The sequence below is a fragment of the Canis lupus genome, chromosome 31, assembly GCF_003254725.2.
Source record: "Canis lupus dingo isolate Sandy chromosome 31, ASM325472v2, whole genome shotgun sequence".
Taxonomy (NCBI): Eukaryota; Metazoa; Chordata; class Mammalia; order Carnivora; family Canidae; genus Canis; species Canis lupus.
This window is the reverse complement of record NC_064273.1, coordinates 22,002,777-22,029,164: the sequence shown is the minus strand read 5'-3', so window position 1 is coordinate 22,029,164 and position 26,388 is coordinate 22,002,777. Positions and strand designations below refer to the sequence as shown.

At 39.1% G+C, this 26,388-nt stretch overlaps 1 protein-coding gene across 11 annotated transcripts in view; it reads left to right on the top strand.

Annotated features, from left to right (window-relative positions):
- Window positions 1-26,388, top strand: part of LOC112661802 (amyloid beta precursor protein) — a 262,644-nt gene that overhangs the window by 85,110 nt on the left and 151,146 nt on the right. For all 11 annotated transcript variants that reach the window (XM_025449933.3, XM_025449932.3, XM_025449931.3 and 8 more), the window contains exons 4-5: window positions 24,043-24,155; window positions 26,003-26,196. In XM_025449933.3, coding sequence (XP_025305718.1) covers window positions 24,043-24,155; window positions 26,003-26,196 — 307 coding nt within the window. The remainder of the gene's footprint in view (window positions 1-24,042; window positions 24,156-26,002; window positions 26,197-26,388) is intronic.

Genomic DNA, 26,388 nt, shown 5'->3' with positions numbered 1-26,388 from the left:
TGATCATTTGTTTTCTTTTAGTAATCAGTTATATTGGCTGAATGTCTTGCAAATTTTGTAGTTGCTTTAGTAAAATATATTTCTATTTAATTATACATGAAAATATGAAGGAAAAATTTAAGACTAAAATATGATTCTGAATTTAAAGATACTCCTACATTAAGCAATTTTTTATTGATAGTTAAAAAATCTAAATTTCTGTTATTTGTCATTAATAAAGGGAGTATTTAAAATCATGTTTTCTCTAAATTCCACCTTGGGAAATAGTCAATGGATTATTCACAGAGACATAAATCCTACAAACATGACTAATAAAAGGTATACTTTGTATATTCATTGTGTGAGAATCGACTTTGCACGTGTGTGTGGCCAAGAAGATAGTTAAAATGTGGTCCCTCCACTCTCACAGGCTATAGTTTAGGAGTGAATATGGGGAATTCCAGCTGAGGAATTTAAGGAAGACTTAGCAGGAAGTAGCATTTGAGCCAAAATTTCAAGGACTGGAACAAGAATGAAGGATATCTTAATTTTAGGTATTTAGACAAAGGGGGGAGTAAAAGTCCTGAAGGTAGGACTGTATAGGGTGTATAGAGGATGGTTCACTCTTCAGGAAGAATGGTAATTGATCATAATTAAAGGTAGTGGTTTTTAAAACGCATTGCTATTTTTATTCACTTTTAAATAGATACTATCATGATATTTTTAATTTAAATTTATATCTAAAGAGTTATTTTCAGGTTGGTATTGAATATCTACCTGTTTTATATACCCCTGATATTTCTGCTTTTTGGCAACTAAGGTTGGAGTTTTTGAGAATAGGTCTTTTTTTTTTTTTTTTTTTTAAAGCTAAAATAAGTCAATCGAGAAGAGGTGAATAGTTCCTCAGGCATATCCTGCTCCTCTGGTTATTCCTGTTTTGCCATTTTTTGTATGAAATACCAGCACTGTTTGAGTTGGACTATTAGCTGTAATATGTACATTGTAGCTTTCTCCAAGAGGTAGTGGAATGTGAAAATCAAAAAATTGAGATTACTATGGTTTATCCATACACATGAGGTATGCCCCTATATCTCTTGTCACCTTTTATAATGAACAGCTAACTTTGTGAAAAGCGTATTCTGTGTTTGATTTCTGTTAGATATTGCCTGTTCATTGTTTTTCCTATATGGAGACAGACACTGGCATCCAAAAAGTAAAAAAGTTACATGTAACTTAAATTTCACATACTCTTATTATCGCCTACTTTAAAAAAAAAAAAAAAAGACAAAAATGCTGTTAGATTTAATAATACATCAGCTGAATACAACGGATGTGTTATTTAAAGTTTCTCAGTTTCTCTCTCTGAATATTTGGAATTGCTACTGTCCCACCAGATGTGACAGTCTGAACATTTACTTTCCTGTGCCAACCAGAAAACAGCTGCTTCCTAGTTATGTCTGCACAATTCAGTCTTGGAAATCATCAGCTGATTGTTTTAACATAAATTTAATATGAAGAACCATAATGTTTCTAGCTAACCTCAAGCCGTGCCTTTTGTCATGGAATTTGCTCTCTTCCTGATGTAAATAGTTACCAGGGATTATGGTGGGGAATGGAGAAAGAAATGGACTTTCATCTAACAGCTCTCTATTGACCTTTCTCAGGTGGTGTGGCTTGGGTCACTCTCTGCAGAGAAAGGAAACTGACTTTCCCTTTTGCCTTTACAACTCTTTTTTCATCATTGTAGTTTCCAAGAGAGATACCATGCTTGAGATCGTCCTGTCTTGATTTTGTTTACTGTTCTTTCCAAAATGCTACAGTAGAAAAATACAATTTGTATACAACAAAACTTGTGCAAGATTTTGGGGGACTTACGGCTCCGTGTTCTATGCTGTGCAAATAATTGTAAAACAAAGCAAATATAAAACCTAAGGGAAAAGTTTAGAGTGACAGACAACTGTGATTATGGTTTTTGGGGCAGGAGAGTGGCTTAAACCCAACATAAAAAATGGAATTCACTGAATTAACTTAGGCCCTCACCATGAAACCCTAGTTTCCGTTATGTTTTAATTAGTGAACTGCAATTAAAAAATGATATAAATAATATGTAAACCATATTAGACATGGACCTAATACCATCACAAATAGGAAATGCTTTTTTAAAAAAAAAAAAAGATTTGTTTACTTATTTTAGAGAGAGAGTGTGTGCTCAAGAGAGAGAGGTGGGGTAGGTGGAGAGGAAGAGAGCCAATCCGCAAGCCGACTCCCCACTGAGCACAGAGCAGGGCTTGATCTCAGGACCTTTGAGATCATGACCTGAGCAGAAATCAAGACTTGGTTGCTTAAATGACTGAGCCACCCAGGTGCCCCAATGATAGGAAATTTTTTACTTATTTCTTCCCCAGGAAAAGAACTAAAAACTGCTTTTCTGTGGACTTAAGGTTTTTTAATTTTAATACTGTGTGTATTACTGTGTGTAATAAGGTACAGCTTATTTTTGCAATACCTCTAAATAGTTTCCACTAAAGTATAACTAGTTACTGTGAGGGAAAGAGTTAGTTCTGTCAAGAATACTGAAATAAAATAAAGGAAAATGATTCCTCTCGAGTATTTCAAAACATTTTTTAAAAGGTAATTTCATGTTTGTACTCAATGAAAGGATTGACTAAAAAGCATTGAGGGAAAAAGTATACTCTGTTACACAAAACAAGCATCATGAATGTAAGACGTGACATAAAGATGACAGTGCAGTACATCTAAAGCCTGACTTAAGAAGTAATTCAGTTTCAGTATCAAAGGATCTTATGAGGGACGCCTGGGTGGCTCAGTGGTTGAGCATCTGCCTTCAGCTCAGGACATGATCCCGGGGTCCTGGGATTGAGTCCCACATCGAGCTCCCTGTGGAGCCTGCTTCTCCCTCTGCCTATGTCTCTGGATCTCTCTGTGTGTCTTTCATGAGTAAATAAATAAAATCTTAAAAAAGAAAAACAAAGGATCTAATGAAATATTTAAATGTTAGTACTTGACCCAGAAAGCTTGCAGTATTTGTTTTACTCTAGAGTCTAAGGATAAATTCTCTTAATCTTAGTGGCTTCATTAAACGTTCCCTCTTTTCCACATCCCTTGGTAAATGTTAGTTCATACTGGTGATAATGTCCCAGGAGTCTTTTTTGCCTCTGTTCCTTCCTCTCCATCCCTACCCCCATCTTTCCTGTCTGTGAGTCTCAGGCTTTCGCTTTGAAACCTGATGGTGAAGGCAAGTCCCATGCAACATCTGTGTGGCAGTGGGAGAGCAGCCAGTCCAGACTGGAGGAGGAGGGAGGGTCCCTGGGAAGGTCTCCACTTGATGGGCTTGGCCTGTGCTTAGAGTACTGCTGGAGAATTTGGATGAGGTGTAAGCCTGAAGGATGCACAGAAAATCAAGCAAATTTTAAAATGGGGCAGGTATTAACTTCAGAAAAAGAAAACTGAAAAGAGTAAAAGTTACAAAGTTGGTAACATAAGAAGAAAGAATACATCATTGCCCAGGTCTGAACAGTGTTGGCACAGTGATAATGCAGATTCCTTCTGCAGGATAAAACTGTATCAGGCAGTTGGGGGTCAGGGAAGGAGGTGGGCTCAGGTGTGAAATCTCACTGACACGTGAGAAGACCTACAGTGGAAAAATCAAGAAAAACAGCTATTTTAGAACAATTCAGAAATGAGTGGCGGGAAGGGAGGGTGCAGCTGGGTGGCTCAGCAGTTGAGCATCTGACTTCGGCTCAGGTCGTGATCCCAGGGTCCTGGGATTGAGTCCCACATCAGGCTCCTCACAGGGAGCCTGTTTCTCCTTCTGCCTATGTCTCTGCCTCTCTCTTGGGGTCTCTCATGAATAAATAAATGAAAATTTTTTTAAAAAGGAGACGGGAAGTGTATGTAGCAGAAGTGACCCCTCAATGAGATATCAGTCAGTGATTTTTATTACTTCTTCCTGCTACAGAGAAATTTATTAAGTAGGTCTATGGCAGGAAAAAAGTGAGTTTAAAGACTTCCAGGCAGTTTTTTCTAATCTAGACAATTTCTTTTAAAATTAGAAGTTGCAAGTCAAGTTACTGTTAGAGGCATGTCCTTATTAGCTCTGTAAACTTTGAGGTGGATGATAAAACTGAACTCTGATTTTTTCGCTGAGCTTGTTGTGTGGTATAGATCAACTTCATGTCACAAGTTTGCTTTTCCTTGGGTATGATTCGTGACTATGTACAATTACCTTTACACCTGTTTGGCAGAATGTTGGGCAGAACGTTGGGTCATGAGAAATTGTACAGGTTTGTATTTGTGATCAGTTTTGCTCTGGAGACACGCCAAACACAGAACCTTCAGTGACAGATTTTGATCATGTTGAGGGAACCAAACTCTGCATGATCAAAACTAGCCTCCTCTTCCCTGGAAGTTCGCCCCCTAATCACAAACGTGTTTAAATTTCCAGTCCTAATTAACCAGCCACTTTATGACCAGATAGTATGAACACTCTACCTAAGTAGGATGAAGGGTTGGTGTAAAAGCAGGTGTTAGGGAGATGGTGGTAGTGTGAGCTGGAGCATATGATAGAAGCTTCTCTAGAGGGAGGCATGATATGCATCCTGAGGCATATGTAGAGAAAATGAGGAGACATGAGTGAGAAAACATGTATGGGATGAGGCCTCTGGGTGGCTCAGTCAGTTAAGCATCTGTCTCTGGTTTTCGGCTCAGATCATGATCTCAGGGTCATGAGATCCAGCCCCAAGACAGACTCTGTGCACAGCCGGAGTCCTCTTCAAATCCTGCCTCTCCCTCTCCTGCCCTTCTCTGCTCTCACGCACGTGCTCGCACTCTCTCTTTCTCCAAAATAAATAAGTAAATCTAAAACAGAAAGAAAAGAAAAGAAAGAAAAGAAAAAAAGAAAAGAAAAGAAAAAAAGAGAAGAAAAAAGAAAAGAAAAGAAAAGATGTATGGGAGTGTCCCAAGAACAGTAGTTACGTTGGTAGTGTTGTTGTGTAATGTTGGAAAATTAGAACACAACTAAGAATGTTGACTATTTAAATGTTAAATAGTACAGAAATCACCTTTTTTATCTGGGAGGACATGGAATCTATTTGATTATTTTATGTGGTGTCCAGAAACCTATCATTCAGTGTGGTTATATTTATCTTGCACATGTCATTATTGTGCTAAAATCATCCATGCGCTATACTCACTCTCTTAGCTTGTACAGTATACATTCGTGCATCAAGATAAATCCTTTTATTACATCAGTTCTTTTCAAAGACGATTCAGTAGGTGTAGAAAAAAAAAACCTGCTGCTACCCTGGGGTAATATTTCCATAAACTGTAGTAACCTGGCAATATAGCTCCTCATTATCTTTCAGATTTTACTGGCAAACCCACAGGTGGGTAATAGGTTGGGAGAAAGTATTGCAACCAGTGGAATTGACGGCCTGATGGGGCAAAGAATAATTGAAGAGCCCAGAATAACTGTAGAGGTTAACTGTAAACAGTATGTGGAGCTGAAGACTAGGAATGTTTTCCCTTAGTGCTTATAAATTTGGAAAAAAATTGTTCTTTTGCCTGAAATGTGAACTTCACAGCAGTTGGGACTTTTGCTTCATTCACTGAAATATCCCCAAGGCTTTGAGGTTGTCAAGGCACATAGTAGGTACTTGGTAGGTGCATACAGAATGAACTGAAGATTTAGTGTGAATATTGAGAAAAGGAAAGAAAAGTAAAAGAAGAAGTAACCCAAACACTAGGCGAGCAAAGGGCATAAAGCACCTGCCTAGAAGAATCTCTGAGGTTACAGTAAATGCCAGTTACTTTACCCAGTATTGCTCAACAGGGGAAAGGCATGTTTAGTAAAAGTAAAAAGTACATTAAAAAGTAAACATAGGAATCTCTGATTAGGAAGAAACCAAGTTTTTTGGATCCAGATTTAAAAACAAACAAACAAACATAAAATGCCTATTTCTAGGAGATAGAGTCTAACATGTTCTATACAAGTCTAGTTTAAAGCCATCGCATGCCAGAGGCATCTGCATTCAGAGAGCAAACGTACCATTTAGGTTAGTTCATGATAGTTCTATTATCCTTAGCTTTTAATGCTAATGATAAAGGAATGTTTTAGCAGAAACCCCCTTCTAAATATCATGTATAATGGTGAGGGAGTTTAGAAACTTCTTTCAGATTCTCAAGTGGTACCTTAAGAGTTAGGGTAATATTGTCGAATACTAATCATTAATACTATCATATTTAAATGCCTTCAAACAATGAGATGTATTTGATGCTTAGTAGGCTCTCGATGTGTAGATGTAAGCACCCCCTCCTCGAGAGATTTAAATCTTTATATGACATTAAAATTCGGGGTCATCCTATTGGCTTAGTGATTAGTACATACATTTTCAAGAATGTGTCTCCTAGCTCAGATTCCCCTAAACCACACCCTTCAGTATTAACTAGTTAGCTAAGAATATGGTGTACAGCTTTGGGTGTGTTTATATCCTAAAGGTTTGGCTGTCACTGAAGATCCCTTTCTTGTGTGGTGTCTTTATCAACTCAAGAGTTGCTAGATTCCTGTGAGTGGGTCATGTAGCTCCATCTTCTTATTTTACTGAGAATTTAGAATTGTCATTCAGGAGCTATGATATTCTGTATTCTCGGAGTGTATTTAATACACGAGGGTTTTGTGTTCAGTGTGCGAAGAGGTTGTGCCATTTAAATAATTTGAGCTTATTTCTCTTTTTCCACCTTTTATCTCATTTTAAGTTCTTAGAATTCTCAACTGAGTCTAAAGCTATAGGAACCAGTGCAGATATGTTCTTTAGAAGATTTTTTTTTTTTTTTTTTTACTGTGTTGTCTACAGTTTTTGACCTTGTAAGTACCTTTGGTCAATAGATCCTTCATTTCACTTCATACATTAGTGACTTTTAGACTCCTTGTATTTTCGTGTTCATTGGAGTCTCCTGGGCCCTCATATTAGTTACTTGACCTCACATCTTTTTTCTTTTTAAGATTTTATTTATTTTTTTGAGGGGGTGGGGGAGGGGAGGAACAGAGGCAGAGAGGGAGAGAGGGAGAAAGAGAGAGAGAGAATAGAGGAGAATCTCAAGCAGATTCCCTGCTAAGCATGGAGCCAGATATGGGGCTCGATCCCAGGACCTTGCGATCATGACCTGAGCCAAAACTATGGGTCAGACACTTAACTGTCTGAGCGAGCCAGGTGCCCCTTGACCCGACATCTTTAACTTCCACTGTTGCTCTCCCCACTCACAGCTGTGCTTCTTCATTTGACATGGTAGTCCACCATTCCTGTTTTGTCTTCCTAACCCCCCTCTCCCTCCACAGCCAGCTGTTAATCAGGCATCCCTCCCTTCAATTCCGTGGAATGAGCTCTGTGCTGCCTTTCTCATCAAATCCATCAGACACTTCTCTGTCCTGTTTAGCCTCTCGGTGGTATCTAACCCTGTGGGTCATTGCCTTCCCCCCACACCATTATTATGCTGCTGCTTCTGGTTTTCTATCTGCTGATTCATTCTCCTTCTCTGACTCATTTTTATGTAGCCCACTCAAAAAATCTTCCATCTGGCGTTTTATAGGAGTCCTCTTGGGTGGTTCATTCTCTTAAAATACATATAACTTACTCGGGAAGCTCATCAATACAGTGGCTTCCAAAGGGCTGGCTTGAGGATTCTTGAGCGATTAATCTAGGCCAGACCTCTAAGTATTCACTTGTCATCAGACTCAGTGTGACTCCCAGAGTATTGATAATCCTTGTCCCTTTTATTGGTTCTTAGCTGACATGGGCATTTCATCTACGATGTATGTGAGCTTCCTTGTCAGTAATCAATAAATGATAAATATGGGCTGATTTTCAGATTAAATGAAGAATAATATATGAGCATGGTCTGTGCCTATTCCATTTTTCTCTGTTGGTTTATTGTCCCATTTGGGATACAAATCTGTTTTAGGCGAAGGATTGGATTGTTTTCAGCTTCTATTAAAAGTTCTCTGGACCCTGGATTTCATGCAGAAGAATTAATTGGATTTGAATGAGCTTAAAATGGAAACTCTAACATTGATGGAGAAATACACCCCATACTTGGCGGTAATTCTCAATACACCAGAATCAAGGGTTGTTGGGTTGTTTGGTTGTTTTGCTTTTTCTGCCAGTCAGCGACAACTAGTAGCAAGAATAAAATGAATCAAGCTTAAATCTCTAGGGACTATTTATGTATTCACTTTTCACCTTTTTTTTTTTTTTTTAAGAAATGAGGCTGTAATTATAGAAATAAATGGATGACAGACTAAATCTCAAAAAAATGAGGATAGACATGTAAGCAAAATCCTGCCTTAATTATATTTTAGATAGGATTTCTTGCTTTATATATATAGATGTGACCTCAGTGTTGGAATTAATGTCCTCCATTGTGAGGGTATCTTAAATTTGTGTTATTACTAGAAAGAGAATTAGCTGTTCTGAAAGTAAAACATGGAAAACTGTCCAAATGTAGAAATGTCAATTAAACAGCTGCCTAATGCATAAAGTTCCCTGTTGTTTTTTGTTGGGAGTGAATGCATGTTCATTTGTACATGAGAACTATTATCAGAGATGTCTTTTATACTTACTTGGTTGTGAGATAGTTAGCTTTTCATGCCATTAGCCCTGTTTTTTTCAAAAAGGTGGCCTCTGATATATAGTCATAAAAGCACAGATATTTAAGGATTTGTGTAAATAGCTAGCTTTACGGACAGTTTGAACATCAACCGAAAATGAAACATCTGGAATTACCATATAATGAATGGCATGAGTGGGAGGGGTGTCAGGCCAAGAGAGGGAATTGCCCTTTTGTTTCTTTTGACTGGGAGAAAGGCAGACATGCCTTCCTTGTGGTGTGACCTTGAATAAACAGTGCATTAAACCATGAAATGGGTCACTTTAAACATAGATAATGGAGATTCTGTGTCCTGTTAGCCTTGTGCATTACTAGAAAGTCTACGTTTGCCCAGAAGAAAATGGCAAATCTTAGAAGATTCTGATAATAGTATTCTTACCAAAAATCAAAAGTCTGCCCTCAGCTTTTTTCTAAAACCACAGTGTTTCCGGGTTAAAACAACTGAGACCCCAAGTATAATTTTCCTCTAATCTACTTTTTAGTCATCTTTATAATTTTCAGCAAAAGACAGAAACTGTCTTTCGGAATGAGAAATACCCTAGAATTACCCCTCTGTAACTCTAAGCCTTAATCATACACAGATTTCCTCATTTAAAAATGTGAAAGCTAAATGCAAGATTTGCCTACCTCAAACACTTTTATGTGCCTTCTATGTGCAACAGGGCCTTCCTTTGAAAAACTAGTTAAGATTTAGTTTGATTTAAAGGCTGAGCTTCTGCATGCCTGGAATGCTTGCTCTTCAAAATATTTGCTCCCTGGAGAGGTCAACTGAAGACGGAGTTTTCATGTGACTTTGGATTGTTGACCTGGAAGACCATTTGGGTCATGGAGTGGGCTTTGGCACAGTTCCACTGCTTTCTGGTTGACAAGGGCCAGGAAAGGAGGGCGGGGCCGGCTGTGTTGAGATGGGAAGAACTAGTCTGAGAATGTTTGAAGCCTGACTGCACCTACCTCTGATGCTTTTTGCTTTGCTTGAGAGAATGTTAAACTGCAGCATCTATCAATGGGTACTGCAGCTTGTAGTGACGCACAGTTAAATGATTTTGCATCTAAAAAAATGCATTCACTCTTTGCCTGGTGTGTAAAATTTGAATGACACTTGTGCTCTGTTGGAAAAGAACAGACGTTTTCATTATAAAAGTCATTCAAGCAGAAAAGTAGCAAAGTGAGCAGAAATTTTAATTTACATCCATGATTGAAGTTGTGGTGATAAAAGAAAATTACTAGGTTTAAGAATAGCCTTGTTCTCATTCTCTCACACGACATGAGGAATTTTGTCAATACAGAAATAATACGTTATTGAGGAAGGCTCTGATCAGTAGTCTCAAATTTTGCATATCCTTTAACTGACCTTAGATTTCTTTAAGGTTTTTTGAATTATCTTTAAACAGATTACGATATGGCCTTTTTTTTTTCTTTTAAGTCAGGTCCATGATTTGTTGTAAGGTAGGCTTTATGTTTCATTATCACAGAGCTTCATGGTAATTTCTTAGCTTTTATTTGTCAGTATTAGTGGGTGAAGACAGATAACTTGGTTGGGCCAGCCCAAGAAGCCATAAGATACTGGATTAGAGACGTGGGATCTGAATTTTCCAGGGAGAGTTTTCTGCTAAATAGTGTACGATAGACCTCTTAGAAGCCTTATTGTGATAATTTCCTGTCCCAAACCCTCTTCCTTAGAAGTTCAGGAATTCAATTATTTCAGTTCTCTCAGGAGTGGTAAACCCTGGCAGATTGATTTACAATAATGAAACTAAGCCTTGTTTACAAATCTGAGTTGCAATTTCTAAGTCCACAGAGGAGTAATAAGACAGGCAGGCGAGGAGGCTATCATTTAGCGAGGCTCCACCCTCATTGAAAAAAAAAATCATGATTTTGACACACATCTCCTTGGAGCTGAGTAAATCTCTAAAACATATTTTTATTGAAGACCTTGATGGATCATGTATTATCCTTATTATATTTATTCTAGTGGATATTGTGTCCTCTTTCCAACATAGTGTTGCAGGTACAGCAACAGAACTCTAATCCTTTCTTCTATGTTTTAACAAAGCTTTGAGGACTTAGCAATATGCTGATACCAGTAGAGGGTTGTGCTAATTCCAAATACCATATCCTAACTAGCTCTTTTGTTAACTGCTGTAATGTCTTCTTTCTCCCTCTGTCTCTCTCTGTCTCTCTCGGTCTCTCTCTAATTTTCTCTTTTTCTAGTTCCTTTTGCCCTAAATAGCTTTGCAGCTTTTAAGATATATATTTTTTCTTTTTCTGAGAAGTTTTAAATTGGAAAACCCCTGAAATATAAAGCAATATTTATTCCTCCAATCTTCAAGATACAATTCCATTGTCTCCTAAAGCTAGACATTTCAAGTCTAGGCTGTTACAAGAGAATCCAGAAGGGACACTTAATAAACACTCCAGGAGCACAATATGGCAGTTGGGTATTTAGGGATCTCACGCTTACAAGAGAGAGAGAAAAGCTAGAATAATTAGTTTGGAAACTATCTAGTTTGGACATAATGAGCACATGGGGAGGGAGCCAGCCTGTTATAAGAGCTCGTGATAAATTTATATGCCACGTGTCCAGGCCAAACTGGCAGAGAAATGGAAAGAAGGCAGTGGAACCTCCTCTGCTGACCTTAGTGAATGATAAAGAGTCCAGGGATGCAGAACCATGATAAGTAGTTGTAGCATGTGAAAAGGAGTGGGGAGAGCTAGAAAGTGGTTTACTGGAGTTGAGAATTTCAGAACATTTCTACGTGTGACATGATCTGAGGTCCAGCTTCAGGAATATGGACAGTTTGAGTGGAGTAGAGGTACAACCCATAGCGATTGGGACATGAGTTAGTGGCAAGCAAATATTCATTGAGAAAGCAGAAGCACAGTTAAGTGAGAAAGGCGATCTGGGTTTTATAACCAAGTAGAATTTGTTTAGCATCCCCACCATGTTTGGCTTCCCCAGAATGTTAACTGTTGTTTTATTCCCTTCTCTCGCTTTCACATAAGATAGATGTTTGACCCAATGAGGAATTGCTTATTGTTCTTTGGGTACAGTCCTAAACTTTGATGCTCAAGTGTACATTTGCTAAAAGCAATACCTTCTTAAATAGATGTCCAGCTAGGGACTGGAAATGTCAACTGAAAGGTCAGCATTGAAAGAGTAGAGAAAGTTGTTGAATTCCTAGACGTGTGTGACGTACAGTTAGTTCATTCTTGAATGACACGGGGGTAAAGGGTGTTAAGCCCCTACGTAGTCAGAAATTCACAAATAACTTCTGACCCCCCCAAAAAAACATAACTGTTAGTCGGCTACACTTGATAGGAAGTTTTACTGATAACATAAACAGTCAGTTAACACATCCTTCATCCTTCGTGTGTGATATGTATTATTCATACTGTATTCCTACCATAAAGTAAGCTAGAGAGAAGAAAATGTTATTAAAATCATAAGGAAGACAAAAGACATTTACAGTACTGTACTGTATTTGTTGGAAAAACTGCGAACAAGGAGACCTGCTCACTTCAAACCCGTGTTGCTCAAAGGCTGACTGTATGTGAGTGAGAGAGTAGGAGTAGAGTAGAGGGTAGAGGGCAGTGTCTTAACTTTAAAAAGCAGAGTTATTAAAAGGTGAATCAGGGAAAGGGAAAGAACAAGTAGCTTAAGATAGAACTTGGATGAACAAATGTTGTGTCCATAGTTGGAAAGCTAGAGAAGACTGTGTTTAGGGAGCAAAATGCTGTGGTAGAGAAAATGGACCTCAGACTTGAAAGCAGACTAATGTGCTTGCTGCCATAAACCTTGAGAGAAGACTTGAGGAAGATTGTTTGAGCAAGGCCAGGTGGTAATGGGTTGGAAAGAAGCCTAGTCAGGGGCTTGGAAGGGACAGTCCCTGGCTCCACAGAGAAGTTTATCTGTGAAAATCCCTCTTCCTGTCTTGATGATGGCCTACCTCACATGATGGCCTCTGAGTATGGTATGTAGAAAAAAACAGGACGTGTATTTTTACCTCTCTGTATAATTTAAGGTTTGGGTAATAACTGGTGGTTCTCTGGCCTCACGACACATCAGCCTGATTGGTATTTTGTTAGCAATTATGTGGCTTTTTAAAAGCCTCATATATAACCCTAATTAATTGCATCTTTAAAATCTATCGGGCTATGAATATTTTAATAAGGTAGAAAGAAAGTATTAGGAGAAAGCAGCCAGTGAGGATACTTGTATTTTCAAGAGACAAAATAAAGAATATAGGAGGCTATCCATACACTATCTGTTTTTGTTTTTGTTTTTTTTAAGATTTTATCTATTCACTTGAAAGAGTGTGCATGTGAGCTGGGGGTGGGGTGGAGGGAGAGGGAGAAGCAGACTGTGATGAAGAGGCAGCCAGATGTGGAACTTGAGCCCAGGATGCCAGGATTGCGACCTAAGCTGAAGGCAGACACTTACTGAGCCACCCAGGTGCCCCACACTACCTGCTTTTTAGTTCACTTCTCAATATCCAGCACTGAGAGCTAGGCTAAAGAGGAGTAGGTTTTGGAGTACAGGAAATCTGCCTTAAATTTCCACCTCTAAATTCACACTCTATAGATAAAAACTAAATTATGAGAACTGCAAAAAGAGACATGAGGGGAAAGGCTGTTTGCTGGTAAATACCATTAATGGTGGTAACAAATTGAATTCTAGTGATATTCCTCTCAGTGATTAAAATGTATGGTATTCTGATAGCATATGGAATGGTGAATACAGTCTTTTTAGTGTTTTGAAACATATGATTCATTTCTCTGTTGAGGCCTGTATCTTTGGATTCAGATTTTAACCCATAACCTCAACCTGTCCACATTCAACTCATCACTCCTTGAAAGATACTCCTGATCTCTCTAAGATTTGACCCTAAGCAAGTACTGCTCAGTGGTGGCTGTTGAGTATTTGGCATGTGGCTAGTCCCGACTAATGCGTGCTGGTAAGTGTAAAACAGACACCAGATATTGAAGAGTTGGTCTGGGGAGTGGCAAGGAAAATGTAGACTGCCTTAGTAATAATTCTTTACATTGATTGCATGTTAAAATGAAAAAGTTTAGGAGATGCTGGGTTAAATAAAGTCTGTTAACTATAATTCCTTTAGCGAGGATGTGGAGAAAGGGGAACCCTCTTGCACTGTTGGTGGGAATGTGAACTGGTACAACCACTCTGGAAAACAGCGTGGAGGTTCCTCAAGAAGTTAAAAATGGATCTACCCTAGGACCCAGCAATTGCACTACTGGGTATTTACCCCAAATATGCAGATGTAGTGAAATGATGGGACACCTGCGTTCCAATGTTCATAGCAGCAATGTCCGTGATAGCCAAACTATGGAAGGAGCCAAGATGCCCTTTGACAGATGAATGGATAAAGAAGAGGTGGTATATATATACAATGGAATATTACACAGCCATCAGAAAGGATGAATAGCTACCATTTACATCAACATGGATGGAACGGGAGGGTATTATGCTGACTGTATGGTATTCTGATAGCAAATGGAACTGTGAATACAGTCTTTTTAGTGTCTTTCTCTTTGGAAAAAAGACAATTATCATATGATTTCACTCACTTATGGAATATAAGAAATAGTGAAAGGGACCATAATGGAAGGAGAGGAAACTGAGTGAGGAAAAATTAAAGAGAAAGACAGACCATGAGAGACTCCTAACTAGGAAACAAAGGGTTGAGGAAGGGGAGGTGGGTGGGGGGATGGGTAAGCGGGTGATGGGCACTAAGAAGGACACGTGATAAAATGAGCAGTGGGTATTACACTCTATGTTGGTAAACTAAATTTAAATAAAATATAAAATAAATAAAAATAAATTAAACCTTCCTAATATGGCTACTAAAAATTTAAAACTGTCCACATGGCTTGTGTCACATTCGGACAGTGCTGCTCCGTACTCTTTTGTGTAGGACTGTCTCTCCGTTCTTTTGTATCCTTCATGGAACTGGGTACACAGTGGTATCCAGCAGTACTGAGTGGTAACAGAGACGATCTCTTAAAATTAAACCAAAGCATTTTAGGCGCTAGTGCCTATCCTTGTCCTGCATCCTATTTGATCTTCTGTGGCCAAGAGGTATGCTTAGCCTCACCTTTTCGTACATGGAAATCACTAAATCCTCCTGAGTCACCGTGTCATTTTCTGCCCCTTCTACTTTCAAATACAGAATTCTTTCTACCCTCATCTGTATCTTCTGTGATTAAAGAAACAAAGGACAAAACAGGAGTGACTTGACTCTCAGAGCTGGTGAAAAGGCATCCCATTCTTAAAAGTGTGCCAGAATGAGAAATCTATGAGACAAGACCCAAGCTTATGGAAAGAAGGCATGAACAATTGGAGTATATTTTTTTAAAAGGACAAACCAAGGATGCCTGGGTGGCTCAGTGGTTGAGCGTCTGCCTTTTTGGGCTCAGGTCATGATCCTGGGGTCCTGGGATCGAGTCCCGCATTAGGCTCCCCATGGGGAGCCTGCTTCTCTCTCTGCCCACCCCCCTGCCTCTCTCTCTCTCTCTCTGTCTCTCATGAATGAAAAAAAAATCTTTAAAAAAAAAAAAAAAAGACCAATCAAGCCAGTCACAAAAAAGACCAGTACTGTACAATTCCAGTCACATGAAGTACCTAGATTCTTCAGTTCATAAAGACAGTACAGTGCTGGTTACCAGGGGGTTGGGGGAAGAGGAAAAGAGGAATTGTGTAATTCATATAGTTTCAGTTCTGCAAGATGAAAAGAGATAGGTTGCACAATAATGTGAATATATTTAACACTCTCAAACTGTACACTTAAGAATGGCAAAAGTGGTAAATTTTATGTCATGTATATTCTAAGATGATTAAAAGAAAAAGGAAAAGACAAGCCAGGGGTGCCTGGCCAACTCAGTTGGTGGAACGTGCGACTCAGTCTTGAGGTTGTGAGTTCAAGCCCCACATTAGGCATGGAGCGTACTTAAATTTTTTTTTTAATATTTTATTTATTTATTTGTGAGAGACACAGAGAGAGGCAGAGACATAGAGGGAGAAGCAGGTTTCTCGCAGGGAGCCTGAAGCAGGACTTGATACCCGGACCGGGATCACGCCCTGAACTGAATGAAGGCAGATGCTCAACCATTGAGCCACCCAGGCATCCCCTCCCTCAAAAAAAATAAAAAAATAAAAAAATAAAAGACAAGCCATCCTAACAAGTATTTCATAATAACCTGTAACTTTAAAAACAACAGAACAAAAAAACCTTAATAAGATTAGTTATAATGGATTACCTTAAGTAGACCCTTGCTACCTGAAGGAACAGCTGAGTTGACTCACTTGGGAGCTTGTTACACAAGCAGACTAGGTCCTACCTTGGGCTCGTCCAATCAGAAATTTCATTTTAATAAGATCCCCAGATGATTTGTGTCTGTGTTGAAGCTTAAGAAGCCCAGCTGTATGCACCATTTTTCAGTGTGGTTCATGAACTACCTGACTCAGAATCTGTCACTGGGGAGGTCTGTTTTTCGGGTACATCCCCCACGCCTAGGTCAGGTGCTGGGATCCTAGTGCTGGGATGAGAGGGAAGAAAGATGAGTCTCTATGCTGACCCAGCACACCAGGTGCTTCTGAAGCTTTTTAGAGTTTGCACACCCCTGATCTGGAAAGATTTAACAACCATCATTTTCATAATTCCATCTTTTAACTGATGTTGGAATTACTATAAATGTAAGTAACAAAGAAGGCCCATGATTGATAAAACCAAGAATATTAGTAATACAATAAAAGAGAGGCAACAGGAAAGCACACATAGCTTAACTACTCTAGGGTCGGTTGATGAGGAAGCCGTGATGCACATTTTGTGGAATGTTATGACATATTCCTGGGGTGTAGTGAGCGTTACAGTTGAGCTAGACCTGGAGTCCAGCTTGGTTCTGTTATGAGCTGCACAGAAATTAGTCTCCAAGCCTGAGATTCTTCATCTATAAAGGGTAATTGAATTCTATTATATTATGTTTACATTTCTAAGACAAGATTAACCAATTTGGAAAGCAAAGCATCTCCTTTCTTATTGATCTGTGTAATTATTCTGAAATAGAATTTATTTTTAAGGATTTTATTTATTTAACAGAGCAAGAGAGGGAGAGAGAGAAAGAGAGAGAACGAAGGTGGGGGGCAGAGGGAGAAGCAAACTCCCTGCAGAGCAAGAAGCCTGATGCAGGGCTCGATCCTAGGACCCTGAGATGATGACCTGAGCCAAAGGCAGACACTTAAGCAACTGAGCCACCCAGGTGCTCCTGAAATAGAATTTAAGTACTGCACATCACACAAATGATTCGGGGAGAGATTTCCCTAGTTTCTTTTCAGCCATAGTAATCTCACAGACACGCTTTTGAAGGGCAGTGTTGATGCAGAGGTGAATAGGTATGAAATCTTATATGAAGACTTCCAAAAAAAAAATTCTTAAATAAATCTTAAGCTTTAGACTTACAGAAAAATTGAGAGGATAGCCCAGAGAGTCCCCATATGCCCCCTCAACTGACTTCCCTTATTATCAACATCTTCCATTAATATGGTTCATTTGTTGGAATGAATGAACCAGTCGTGAGACATTATTAATAATAAAGTCCATACTTTGCTCAGATTTTCTTAGTTTTCAAGATCCTGTTCAGGAAAACCATTGTATTTAGTTGTCAGATATGAGGAGTTAGCCTCCTTCTGGCTGTGACTGCTTCTCATACTTTCCCTGTTTTTAATGACCTTGGCAGTTTTCAGGAGCACCAGTTAGGTATTTTGTTGGATGCTCCTGTTGAGATTTTCTCCTGGTTAGACTGGTATTATGGGTTTTTGGAAAGAAGACCATAGAAGTAAAGTGCCCTTTTCATCATCCATTAAGTACATCTCGCATCAACTCGATATGCCACTGTTGATATTGACCGTGATGGCTGGGGGAGTGTTTGTCAGGTTTCTCCAACAATGTGAAGTTACTGCCTGTTGCCCCACCAGGTGCTGGACTCAGGGAGGAAGTCCCCTCACATAGCCAACAATCAAGGAGTGGAGATTTATGCTTCACCTCTTCAGGGCAGAGTATCTATGTGGATTATCTGCAGTTCTTCGCCACACATTTGTCTCATTCCACCTATTTATTTGTTTATTCAGTTATTTGGACTTACAAATACATTGAACTACAATCTAATGCTACTTTATAGATTTTATGGCTCATATCATTTCCACGCTAGCCAGTGGGAGCTTTTTTTAGTTGGCTCTTGTGCTTCTTTCACATACTTTTTTTTTTCCCCTAAACAAGATGCTCCAGACTCATCTTGTGTATATTTCCTGCTCCAGTCCTAGAATCAGCCATTTCCACAAGGAGCCCTGGTTCCTTTATTGGAGAATGGCATTAGAAACCAAGATGTGAGTCTACGGCCATACCCACCCCCACCCCCACCCCCCCAACACACCTGATCCCATCTGATCTCTGATGCGAAGTATACTTATTTCTACCAGACTGCCTTCACCCTTGGGTCCCCTCAGCTGACAGAGGGAGCAGTAGGCTGGAGTACATTCATCCTTATATTAATACATATCTGTAAATACTCTTAAAGCCAAGCATCTGTGTCTATATTAAGCCAAATATGAGTTCATCTTAACATCTCCAGCTCTCCCCTATTATTGCCACATGGATCTTTCCACCTCTTCCCCTTGCTAATCTGTAAATTCCCAACCATGGAAAGCCTGCTGCCACTCACCCTCCATTTACTTAATTATTCAGTTTCAGCACACTTGCATAGCCATTTCGAACTTGCTAGTTCATTCCTATGTGAGGCTTTTGGAGAGCTGCAAAATTGCTAACCAGTGTTCATTGTGACCCTCTTCCCCATCCCCCTTTCCTGAATCGTCTTTCTCTCTTGAGAGACCAGGAAGGAAGGACAGCCCTTGGGCAGAAAGAAATCCCTAGACCTCAGACATTCCCACCATTTCCATTTCTGTGATTCTGGCCAACACCAGAATCTTGTCTTTGGAAGTTCACAGAACACACTGTTTTTTAAATCTGAGATCTCTGTACCTTGAGGTTCTTATGTGTGGTTCTGGAATCTTTTAATCGATCTATGCACTCCCACTCTGAACAATTTAGCTGTGCACAAATTTGCTCTTTCCTCTGACCATCCATTTGTCCCCTCTCCCCATTTCTCCCTGTGCTGTGAATTCAGAGTCCTGGTGGTTTTAGTTGTAACACTTCATACCTCAGTTCTGTCTTCTTCTGGGAATTATCTGCCTTTTGAAAAGGCAGCGTAAAGAAATTAAAAAATATATTCCTATATTTGAATTCCATGACACAAGAGATCCTCCACTTGCCAATTTAATATTTATTTGTGACTCTTCCTTTTTAAAAAAAATCCCACATTTTTTCATTCATGGTGACAGTGTGCTCTGCTGAAAATACTCTCACAGATTCCCTTGCAGCTGAGTGCAGCCAGATAACAGTAATCTGAGGATGTAGAAAACAGGGAGGGTATCCATCCCATGGGAAATGGCAAAGCTGTGTGAGGGCAAAAAAAAACAAAACAAAACAAAACAGAAAACCATCATCCCTTGGCCTGCTTCCTGTATGCAATTGTGACCCTTTTTGAAAAGATTTTATTTACTTATTTATTTGAGAGACAGAGCATGAGAGTGGGGTGGGGGCAGAGGGAAAGGGACAAGCAGGCTCCCCACTGAGCAGGGAACCCGATGTGGGGCTTCATGCCAGGACCCCAGGATCATGACCTGAGCCAAAGGCAGATGCTTAACCACCTGAGCTACCCAGGCACCCCAACTGTAGCCATTTTTGACCATAGAACATGAAGACAAAAGCCACCATGCTAAGGATGGCAGTACAGAAAGAGGGGATAGCATGGACCATGAGGGTGACATTGAAAACCTGCACCAGCCCCAGCCTCAGCACTAGACTTGACATGTGAGAAAAAAGCACCCCATCATGTCTTAAAGCCATGGCTTTTTACACATCCTGTTCTGTGCTGTGCAACGCATTCCCTGCTGTTTCATATGGTTTGTTTGCTAGGTGTTTTAAATCTAGTTTTGTTGTCAAATAGACTGCATTGTACATTATTACATTGAAGCATTTTACTAAAAATGAATCTACTTTTATGAAAGTCAGAATTTAGCAAGTAACTTATTTCGACCAGAGTTTAAATGACGATAAAAGTTGAGTTACCATTCTTGGTTGGAGAGCGCAGAGGCACAGATTTTTAGACCATGTCCACCGCCATTTGGCTCTGTGAGCAAGCCACTTGACCTGGGCTCTTTGCCTCCCATCTGCAAAATGAGGTAATTTGAGCTTAGATGATCCTCTCAAAGACCACCAAAAGAGCCAGTAGATTAAGGCCTGCAGAGTCCCAGTTGAACTGGGCATTATTGTTCATCTTGCCAAGACTTTTTGGCCAACACATCTTGTTCATTAGCTTTGAAAATCCCCTTTCAGCTGGAGTGTGTGTATGTGCGTGAGTGCGTGACATAAATTGTAATTTTTTTTAAATAAGAGACCAGATTGTATGCTTATCGATAAATTTGCACAGTATATACTGATGAATTTATCCACTAAGATCAAATGGTGCCAGATGTCCCAGAGGTCAGCATAAATAGGAACATGGTTTTTCATTATGGCACTTAATTCATTTTGATCTCTTTCACTTGAATTATGTTAAAAATTGTGTGTGTGTGTGTTTGTGTGTGTGTTTTATGTGAAGGATCAGACCAAGGAAACCAGAAGGTTTATTTTAAAAATAAAAGCATACATACTTTTAGATGGAACCTCCAGGTATGTACTATCAGGGTTTTTGTTTTTTGTTTTTTGTTTTTTTTTAATTAAAAAACTGTTTTTTTAGAGCAGTTTTAGATTCACAGCAACATTGAGTGAATAGTACAGAGAGTTGCCATATGTCTCCTCTTGTATCATAGATTTTTAAGAATAATTCTTTTAGAATTAAAAAGGGGAGAGACTATAAACCATGTTAAACTAAACTAGATTGTGAGAAAGGATATTCTTACCACTCCTCTTTAATTCTTTATTAAAAATTTTTAACAGATTTTTGTGATTTAATTGCTTAAAATTTCTGATGTGTAACATTCTGGTTTGTTTCATCAATTTTGAAAGTAATTTAAGCAGGGCTGTAAAACCACAAAGTCATTGCCAAATTTTATTCTAATGTTAGAGTATAATGAGTTTCCTATTTTGCCATTAGTCCTGAGGGCTTATTAAATAACCAGTATTTATCCTTAAAAAAAAAAAAGTCTCATTCGGGAGGCATATATTTCTTGGCTGTATACATTATTAGAAACCTAAGAGCATCTTTACAATGCTAAATGAAATGTCCTTTTGCAAATTAAAAAAGAATTCTAATATCTTTTTACAAATGAATGCAATACATGTTCTTTTGATGAACATGAGGTTTCACCAAGGCAAATACCTTTCAGTGACTTTGGCTTTGCAGTAAAATTGTGTCCTCAGCAGACTGGCCTCCAGCAAAGTAAAACCAGACACACTATTAGCCAGTTTATGCTGCAAAAACTCTTTCAGTTCAAGGTTGAAAGTATCTGACACCTGTCCCTGATTGTCTCATTATCTGACTTAATAGCCTTGGGCCAGGCATTTAATCTTTCCAATAATTGCAAAAAAAATTCTTTTAAAGTCACTTAGTGTGTTGGACATTTGTAGATATGGTTTGACTCACCAAACAGTAAATGAAGCAGCATCTTCAAGCCTTCGATCACTTCTTGCTCCCTCTGTGGCCTTGAAAATCGGAATGCTGAGGTGTCAAGGATTCTTACTGACAGCTACACTTGATTGCCTAATCCTGAGAAACCATGAAGAATCCTCCTGTATTGACTTTGTTTTTTTTTTTTTCCTTTTTTATTTGTGATAGGCACACAGTGAGAGAGAGAGGCAGAGACATAGGCAGAGGGAGAAGCAGGCTCCATGCGCCGGGAGCCCGACGTGGGATTTGATCCCGGGTCTCCAGGATCGCGCCCTGGGCCAAAGGCAGGCGCCAAACCGCTGCGCCACCCAGGGATCCCCTTGTATTGACTTTGGATGAGATTACTTTTATTTTCAATCCTCCAACTCATCCAGGATTTAGTTTGGTTGTTGGTTGTTTTGGTTTGTTTTTTAGTATTCTGTGTAAGAGTAAAGGGGGGAAAATGTGTCACTTGCATTATTATTATTTCTTTCCCTATACTGTGTATATATCTTAATGTTCATCTCTGAGGCGAGGTTATAATCTCCTAAGGGCGGGTGGCCTTAGACACGTTTCTTGGCAGGCATTTCTCCCCTGGGAAGTGAGGTTGATATTATTAGAGATGTGTCACACAGCTGTTGCAGAGCTGAGGCCCAGTGTTTCCCATGAAGCCCCAGCCACTGCTATGGCAAAAGGTCCCAGGACCTGTGGGTTCCTTGGCCACAAGTACCACCCACATCCTTTGGGAGCACCATGTCTCATTTGTGCATTCTCTTAACTCACAATACAATACTGTAGGCATCAAAGGTTGTCTTAAAGATTTAAGGAAGGACAAGATGAAAGGTCCGTCATCCCCTATGATTTGCTTAGGTTTTTTATCTAAATACTGTTCCTTAAAATGAGTACTTAAATACCATGAAACATCTTGCCTGTTTGAGCTAGAAACAGACCAAATTTAAACACTTTTACGGGGGCACTTGGGTGGCTCAGTAGTTGAGCGTCTGCCTTTGGCCCAGGTCGTGATCCCCGGAGGGAGCCTGCCTCACCCTCTGCCTATGTCTCTGCCTCTCTCTCATGAATAAATAAAAACAATCTTCAAAAAAAAAAAAAAAAAACCTTACAGATAGAAAGTTTTAAAGAACACTTTTCTGTAACAAGAATAAAAAAGTTTTTTCTCTTTTCCCTCTCAGAGGCTTCATCACTCTTTATGGTCCATTTCAGAAAAATTTGTGTTAACATACTGTGTAAGGAAACAGTTCATTTTCTTCGTTGGAGTATGGACAACTGGTATTCCCGCTTACTTGTCTTTGGCTTAAATCTGTTCTTACCTGTCATGCCTGAAGGATGGCAGTGCCCTTGTCTCCCTGCTCTTGTGGTCACCCTACCATCACTTGATTAAAGAGTCTATCAGAAAAACACACCTGAGCCTGTCATTCCTGTTTAAAGTATCTTTTGGCCTAGGTTGCCTCCAAAATGGTATCCAGAACTTTAGATTCTGCAATCAGGAGTCTAGCATCTTCCTCCAGTCTCATTTATTTCTGCCCCCTTTTATACACTTACCTCATGTTCCAGCCATGTTGGATTTTTGTCTCCTCTACACATATGCCTCGCCCTTTCTTTTCTCTCTCTTTGGCACAGATGCCTTTTGCCATCCATCCATCTATCCAGGATGGTCATATCTGCCACAACTGGGCAGGGATCAGGAGTGCAAGGCTAATAAACAAGATAGACATTCTACTTACATCTCAGGACTTCATTCATTTTCTGCGCGGCATCCTCTTACTCATCCATGTGGACTCATCTGTGATGTAACTTCCACTTTGAGTTCTTTCCCAGTGCATCCAAGCAGATGTGTTCACTCTGTAGGCCCAGCACCTTCTTCATCTCCATTACATTTAACATCTTCATTCATCAGGATATCTGTTGCCTGCTGTGTGCAAGCTGGGATTACTCTAGGAACAAAACAAATGAAAATTAAGTTCATAGCTTACATTCTATAATTATCCAATTATTATACTCATAACAATGTAAGCGTTCTTGCAGGACTTTATGTAATATCTTTGTATCTGCAGTACCGATTATGCTAGAAATAATTTGCAGGTTATACATTTTCTTTAAAAATACAGCAAAAATCTAAGGAACAGTGTTTACATTTTAATTGAATTAAGCCGTGTGTGTGAGACCTTTAAACATATACATATATAGATTTTGTTTTTTTAGGGAGTAGAAAAATACTAAATTTTCTACTAGCTTCCAGATGGAGGAAATGTCCAAGAAGTAGGGGTGGACAATTATACATGTTGATTGCACTCAAATGATTGCCTAGGCAGTGTCAATCTGTATTTCCCCCCATGTTGTAATTGAATGGCAGCTTTTTACATAATTAACTTTGCAGTCAGAGCCTCACGTTAATTAAATAAAAATTTCACTTAAAACATGTGGGAAGTACTTTAACCATCAAGGTTGAATGTGGCAAGGAACTGGGCTTAGGACACAGGATTGAACATTCTAATGGCACCAGTCTTTCTTGTATTGTTTGCTTCATCATTGAAAAAGCTGTATAACTTCTGAAGTACTTTAGCCCATCTTTCCTTGATACCAACCCAGTAACAAGCCCCCCATGATGTGGACGGAATGACATGAAGCGTTTTCCCTTTCTTGCAGTTGGTGAGTTTGTCAGTGATGCCCTCCTTGTTCCTGACAAGTGCAAATTCTTACACCAGGAGAGGATGGATGTTTGTGAAACCCACCTTCACTGGCACACCGTCGCCAAAGAGGTACCGACCTAGACAATCTTTCTTCTCCTAAGGGGAAGATTCCCTAGGAGCATATGTAATGGCATTTTAGAAGAGATTTTCAAGTAGTAGCCACATTGATAAAGAAGTTATATTTATTATTTAGAAAAGAAAAAACTATCCATGAGCAATTTTCAGGAGTCAAAACCAGGTTGGCTTAGTTAGATTTATTATGTGTCTATGCTGTGTTTTATAAATTGGAAACTATAATCTTTACACTTCCATAAACCTTACAAGGTACCTTTTTTCCCAAATTATTTTTCATTTGCCTCTTGTTTTCTTTTGTCATATACAGAGTTTTTCTAACATGACCTTTTCTCCTGTCATCTATTGGGGAATGTAGTGCGAGAACAGGAAGTAACTTGTCCAATGCCACCAGTTTCTAAGTTATGCCATCCAATTTCTCCTTGACCATGCCACACTGCCACTTCCACTTTTCCATGGTGGTTGAACCATTCCTAACTTTTGTTAACTCCTTGCTTTTGGCAAAGTGGATTAATAACGTGAAACAGCATAAGCGGTTACATTTTATTATCAACTTCAAAACTGCTTTGTCCCTTTCATATATTATGAAATTTTTCTAATAAATACATGTAGATTTTGTGGAAGATCAGTCTCCTAGAATTAGGCTCCTCTGTCAGGAGGTTCTCAAGTGAGGTCAGTTTTGTTCCCTCACCCTTCCCCAGATACATGTGGCAATGTCTGGAGACAATTTTGGTTGTCCTAATTGACAGGGGTGGTGCTTCTAGCATTCGGGGGCTAGAAGGCAGAGATTCTACTAACCATTCTTCACTGAACAGATGGCCTCTCTTCCATCTCCTCCATTATCTGATCCAAAATATCAATAGTACTGATGGTTAGAAATCCTGATCTAGCTCAGATAGCTTTGAAGTTGTTAGGCAGGAAACACCCCTTAAGAATTAGCATTAATTTTGCCTTTTATAAAATAATATGCTCCGATTTACTGCAAAACAAAAAATTTTTTATAGAAAAATGTGTTTTGGAGGTTTAAGAGCTTTCTAGATCTTAAGAAAACAGACCAGACAATTTGAAGCTCAGTTACCCATCTGATAACTTCATTTTCATTTGTTCTTGAGTTAGAAAACAAAACATATTTTGTTACTAAGAAACAAAAATGACTTTAATTCTTTGAAGTCAAAATATACACTGTAATATTTTCATTGTTTATCTGTATGTGTTGAATTATTAATCTTTCCCCTGTCACCAGTGAACGCTTTCAAAGCTTTATGCTAATTTTGATTTGCACAAATGTAGCAAAAATCCCAGGAAAGCAAGAGTGTTGAAGGAGAAATCTCTAATTTAGACTATAAGTTTTGATCCATGGCAGAGGATAATTTCTTTTCTTCTTTGTCATCCTGGAAGTGAGCCAAGAGAGTTTGAATGTCTAGAATAAGATATGTCCGTGTGAGACAAACCTCCATCTCAAGTGGACGTGGAAGTATGCTGGGGATGTTCATGGAGCTATATGTCTTCCTGATAGACCAATGACACCACAGAGCATTGGTTCTCTCCATGCACAATGCATTCTATATCTTATTTCCCAAAGTTTCCATTCCAGTTGTTTTTATTAATTTCTATAGTATAACAACATATCCTTATTAAATAAGTTACAAAATAAGAATACTGAAGTAGTCTGTGCTAAAGAAATTTGTAAACCCACTCAAAACAGCAAATGGCCCTTTCCATTGTTAGACTGGTTCTTGATATACTGAGTCTCTGTGTTGAATATTATATTTGGGATTTTCTTACAATGAAGCAAATCTACTCTGCCTCCCTCACTATTTTTTTTTTCTCCTTCCCTTCTGTAGACCTGTAGTGAGAAGAGTACCAACTTGCACGACTATGGCATGTTGCTGCCCTGTGGAATTGACAAATTCCGAGGGGTGGAATTTGTATGTTGCCCGCTGGCCGAAGAAAGTGACAATATTGACTCAGCAGACGCAGAGGAGGATGACTCAGATGTCTGGTGGGGTGGAGCAGATACAGACTATGCAGATGGGAGGTAAGGTGGCCTTTGTTCTCTCGTAGTCACTAGAACATCTAGCACACACTTTTGTTTCTTCTATACACGTATCTTTGCATTTCTCATTTCAAGGCATATCTGCCCACCCTTGTTAATGTTTGCTGTTATGAGAAAAAAAAAATCCTAACATGAACTCCTGTTATGGTTATGGCCAACGGTTTAATTTTTAAT